General features: G+C 42.9%; 1 protein-coding gene across 1 annotated transcript; it reads right to left on the bottom strand.

The window, feature by feature from the left end:
* On the bottom strand, nucleotides 1-4,277 carry LOC109748880 (uncharacterized). The gene is made up of 6 exons (XM_020307899.4): nucleotides 3,540-4,277; nucleotides 2,512-2,614; nucleotides 2,171-2,422; nucleotides 1,531-1,728; nucleotides 907-1,101; nucleotides 1-340 (listed from the first exon to the last, which is right to left on the bottom strand). Exons 1-6 carry the CDS (start codon nucleotides 4,178-4,180, stop codon nucleotides 287-289), a joined length of 1,443 nt encoding a protein of 480 aa, XP_020163488.1. The 5' UTR covers nucleotides 4,181-4,277; the 3' UTR covers nucleotides 1-286.
* Between the last annotated feature and the right edge of the window lie 1,335 nt (nucleotides 4,278-5,612).

Raw genomic sequence — 5,612 nt, 5'->3', positions numbered from 1 at the left:
TTAATATGAAATGCTTGCAGTTTCGTAGTGCAACATTCACTTAAATGTACAGACAATAAGAACAGCAATCTGGGAAGAAGTTCAAAATTTACACAGAATGTAAGAATTCACCATGCTATTACATTCAATAGTTCATGGTAGCAGCAACGGTCTTCCGCATCGCGGCCCCGATCAATCGCCTCTATATCCATGGATTTAAGTATAATAACAAAATGGTTATTCGGCAAAAGGCCGACTCTGACTTCGTTAAGTCTTCGGCGTCCTATTGCCCTATATATTGCTTCTTCTACCTCCCTGGCTTGGATGGCGTCGGAGATGATGGCGGCTTCAAGTCAGGGTACTGCATGATAAATTCAATGTGTGCAAATGGATCAGTACATTCCCACAAAAAAATAAAAATGGATTAGTACATGATCATATACTCCCTCCGTCCGAAAAAACTTGTCTCTCAAATGGAGGTATCTAGCACCACATCCTATTTGAGGGACAAGCTTGGGACAAACTTTTTCGGACGGAGGGAGTTGAACTGAAACAGAAGCCTATATGCATTGGATAGTTGAATAATTTAGGTAGGAAAACATTTGAGCTTGAGCAATGACCGTCCGTAACTGTTTATTCTCCTGCTAGTACAGAACATAGCGCCTGCCATAGTTTTCAGGAACCAAGGCCTTCTTTACAAGGCGATATTATATCCAGAAACAGAACTGTACTTTATCAGCAGTAAATATAAAGAGAATCCTGTGATGGAATTAACTGCAAGTATGACGTCATGCAGTCAGGCCAGTCAGCATGTTGTACTATTTGTGAGCATATTTTAACTACTGTTGACTAGATCGAATTTTGATGAAAATCAAATATAGATCCTTCTGAATACTGTATGAAGGTAGGAAGGCAATGTGGTCATACCTTTGCATATGGTGATAATGGTCTCCTTGGATTCTTCGTGGCTAAAGTAGTTCCATTCAGTTCTTCACGACCATTCTTGGTTGCATGGCTTGTATTGTCTAAAGAGTTGCCAGGAGACGTTAGTAGTTCTTTATTCTCATCTGGCCTGCCTGGCTTGGATGGCGTTGGAGATGAGGGCGGTTTCAAGTCAGGGTACTGCATATTACATTCAGTATGTGTCAATAGATTACTACAGTACATGATCATAAAGAACTGACACAGAAACCTAAAATTTGGACATTGAACAACTTAGGTATGAAAATATTTGATCAGGGCAGTCTGTAAACTGTTTATTCTCCTGCTAGTACAGAGCATAGCGCCTGCCATAGTTTTCTGGAATTAACTATCTAACTGAGACATGCATAAGGCTTTACAAGGCTATACTATGTCCAGAAACAGAACTCTTGTATATCAGCAGTAAATAAAACGAGAATTCTGTAATGACGGCGTGCAGTCCAGCCGGTCTGCATGTTGTTACTATTTTCAAGACAAAAAGTCAACTGTTAATTAGATAGAAGTTCGAGAGAATCAAATCTAGAGCCTGCTGAATTACTGTATGGAGGTAGCAAGGCAACGGGGTCATACATTTGCATATGGTGATAATGGTCTCCTTCCTGATTGCTTCGTGGCTAATGTACTTCCATTCGGTTCTCCGTGACTATCCTTAGTTGCATCGCTTGTTTTGATTAAAGAGCTGCCAGTAGAAGTTGATAGTTCTACATTCCCCTCAGCCCTCCCTGGCTTGGATGGCGTCGGAGATGATGGCGGTTTCAAGTCAGGGTACTGCATAATACAACCAAGGTGTGTAAATAGATTACGACATGATAGTAAAGAACTCAGACAGAAACCTAAAAAGGATTGAACATTGAACAACTTAGGCATGAAAACATTTGAGCAGGGCAGTTGTAACTGTTTATTCACCTGCTAGTACACAGAGCATAGCGCCTGCCATTGTTTTCAGGAATTAACTGTCTAACTGAGACAACGCATAAGGCTTTACAAGGCTATACTATGTCCAGAAACAGAACTCTAGTATATCCGCGGTAAATACAAGGAGAATTCAGTTAACTGTAAGTATGACAGCGTGCAGTGAGGCCAGCCTGTATGCTGTTACTATTTTGGAAACAAGATTATAACTGCTGTTGACTAGATAGAAGTTTGAGGAAAATCAAATCTAGAGCCTACTGAATTACTGTATGGAGGTAGGAAGGCAATGGGGTCATACATTTGCATATGGTGATAATGGTCTCCTTGAATGCTTCGCGGCTAAAGTACTTCCATTCGGTTCTTCATGACCATCCTTGGTTCCATTGCTTGTATTGACTAAAGTGCTGCTAGGAGAAGTTAATAGTTCTCCATTCCCCTCTGGCTGATCATCTGTTCCTTCAGTGCTCACATCAGTGTGCGTCAAAGTTTTGCTCTTCTTTTCCCTTGGAAAAACATGAACAGATGGTGGAAGATAGTTTTCTTGAATTGCCTATGAAATAGCAAAGATCAGTGCGGAAACAACGAGGTATGTGCTTTTTGAACTGCCGTTATTACTTCTAACCCAGTGTCATAACTAACCTGCCAACCATCTGGGCCTCTCAGCCCCCCTTTGATTGCATATGCCTCTTTGAAACCATTGTTGAACAGCAGCTCAGCCACTTTCATTGAATTACCATCAAAGCTACCTTACACAACATAAACTTAAGTTGGTAACAGATTGCGCATGATAAAGTTCATAGAGTTATATAAGAATTGAAGCATAGTTGCTATGGCATGATGAAAAGTATACAGCAACATCAGGACATTCAGCACCTATGCAAAACTGCCACTATCTGAATTCTGAATCTAAAGTAACAAGCTTCAGAGGGCAAAATTGACATGGCATCCATCTTTAACAGTCTCGAAGACGCACTAGAACATGACAAGAAATTTTCTATTTATTTATCTATTTATTTAAGTTAGACAATTAGATATAATAGGGACTAATTGGATGGAAAAGAAGCTTATCCCTGTATTTCATTGTGGCAGAACGAGTAAAGTAATTGACTAATTGTTTCAGACTATTTTGAACTTTCAATGTGGCAGTTTGATCTGTGCTAGTCGCAAATAAACCAAAATTATTCAAATTATGCTCAACAATGACAAAAGACAATGTTCATGAAACACGACTATGCTCTTGCTCGGTTCGTGAGCTCGATGCGGAAGTAGTACTCAGTTGTAACTAAGACGATACTAAATCAGTCTGTCTCAACTTTTTTGAACACAGCGCGACAAAACTGGTCTGAACTTGATATTGACTCGATTGATAGAACAATCAGCCCGATCCAGAGATTCTGGAAGGGTCTATTTTGTTTCCACAAATTTCGTATGAAATAGTTGAATTTCGTTGTTTAACTACAACTGCATTGCACTTGTAAATCAAAGTTGTGTACACGACTACTCTGCTGCATAAAAAGACATCTAGCACTATGCACATTAATCGACATTCCATCACGAATGATTCATGCCGAACCTATTCGATCAACACACACAACTACTAAAGCATTTCAGTAACGCAGGCACACCACCGACAGCAGGCGTCAAATGAAGTTCCATGGAGCACTCACTTGTCAAGGACGCAGACGACGGTGTTGGCCGGGTCCGGGAACCTCGCGAGCACCTCCCTGAGGAACCCCTTCTCGTCCTCCTCGTGGAACTCCACCTGCACGGCGCTCTTCTCGACGAGCCTGAGGTTGGGCGGCGCCATGAAGCGCACGCTGTTGCCCCGCCTGATGTCCAGCAGCTGCGCCTCCGGCACGTCGCGGAGCTTGCGGAAGGCGTCGAGGGCGCCCACGGCCTTGTACTTCTTGAAGTACTCCTGCGCCAGCGGGAGCACCACCAGCCAGACGAACACCACCCCGGCCACGAAGAAGGGGTTCCGGTTGTTGAAGTCGTCGACGGCCAGCACGATGGACTCGAGGCTCACCTTGCTCCCGCCGCCGCCGTCGGCCTCGGCCGCGAGGGCCGGGAGCGGCCAGGCCGCGGGGAGGAGGAGCAGCAGCTCGCCTCGCCAGGGCGCCGCCGCCGCATTCCGCGCCAAGATTGGCGCGGCGGGGGGTGGGCTTATGGAGGGGCTGGGAGTCCTGGCCGCATTGGGCGGCGAGGGTTGGCTCCTGCGAGGGTTCCGCGGGGGGCTGAGGAGGGTTGGGAGGTGGGAGGTGGAGATTTGGAGGAGGGAGCAGTGGTGCTGGAGGCGGAGGAGCGCCATGCGGGCGAGAGCTTGAGCTCCGTGCAAGGATAGAAGGAGGTGGAGGTGGAGCTCTCCACGCCCCGGGATTCTCTATCCGATCACTCCACCTTTTCCTCTTCTGAAAATGGATTATTACAACAACAAAAAAAGTAGTGCAAGGAAGAAAAAAAGAGGAGGGGACATTGCGGAATATAGCCCAGGTCTACTTTTTTTTGAGAGAAATCCTCGTCTTCAACTTTGGGCGCGGCGACTGGCATTCCTATTTGACGCTTGAGGCGCACACCCCCTCTTCAAGCTGGCCGGCCCATTACCTTCCGTTTTTTATGTTTTAAACCAAAAAATGGTGCACGCGAGGGTTTCAATCTCGGGATCTCTACATCCAGAGAGAAATGGCCGGCTAGTTACTATACCGCAGCAAATACCTCACTGGCTTCCGCCGGAGGTCGGATGTGCAAAGCTGAATGCGGATGCAGCGGTGTCACGTCATGGTTTTGGGGCGATTGGAGTGATCTGCACGGACCAGAGAGGTGGCTATATGGGTGCTTCTGCCATTGTTTTCAGATATATCTCGGACCCAACAACACTTGGAGCATTGGCAGTTAGAGAAGCTATGGATCTAGCAGATGATCTCTATATCCAGAGAATTCATGTGGCATCGGATTGCAAGGTGGTGGCCGACGACATTCAGAAGCGAAATATGGCGAGTTATGGGGATACAGTTTAAGAGATTATAAGACATTCTCTTTCTTTTACTTTCTGTAATATCGTTCATGAACATAGGAGCTCAAATTTTGAAGCTCACAATTTAGCGAAGCATGCACTTTACCCTGGGAGCTGCCCGCCATGTTTGGTTAGGTCACCCAGAAAATCTTCCATCTGTCCCTGTAAACATTGTGAAAAATTAATAAAGCTTTGCGGAATTGTCTAAAAAAACTTGTGCATATAAACTTCCTTTTTTTTTCTATTTATACTTCCCTTGGTTCATGGAAGCATCGGTTTTGCAAAGCTTGTAGCCTGTTTTTTTCCTTTTTACGTTGTGTTTTTTCCTGAACCATTTTTATGTGGTTCTGTATTTCTTTTTCTCTTTCTTTTCTTTCATCTTTTTTTATTTTTTTTCTTTATTATTTTTTTAATGCACAGACTATTTTGTCAAATCCGATGAACTTTTTTCAAAATTAATGAACCTTTTCCAATTACATGACTTTTTTAAAAAAAATCATGAACTTTTTTCAAATTTGGCAAAAAAATCAAATTCGATGAATTATTTTTCAAGATAAATATTTTTTCCAAATTTGATGAAATTACTTTCAAATTTCATGATTGATGAAATTATTTTAAAATTTCATGATTTTTTAATTAGATAAACTTTTTCCAAGATAAAATATATTTTTATATATTTTTGAAATACGATGAACTTTTTTAAAAAAACTCCATTTTTTCTCAAATTCAT

The sequence above is a fragment of the Aegilops tauschii genome, chromosome 3 (genome assembly GCF_002575655.3).
Source record: "Aegilops tauschii subsp. strangulata cultivar AL8/78 chromosome 3, Aet v6.0, whole genome shotgun sequence".
Taxonomy (NCBI): domain Eukaryota; kingdom Viridiplantae; phylum Streptophyta; class Magnoliopsida; order Poales; family Poaceae; genus Aegilops; species Aegilops tauschii.
This window is presented reverse-complemented; position numbering and strand designations above follow the sequence as displayed.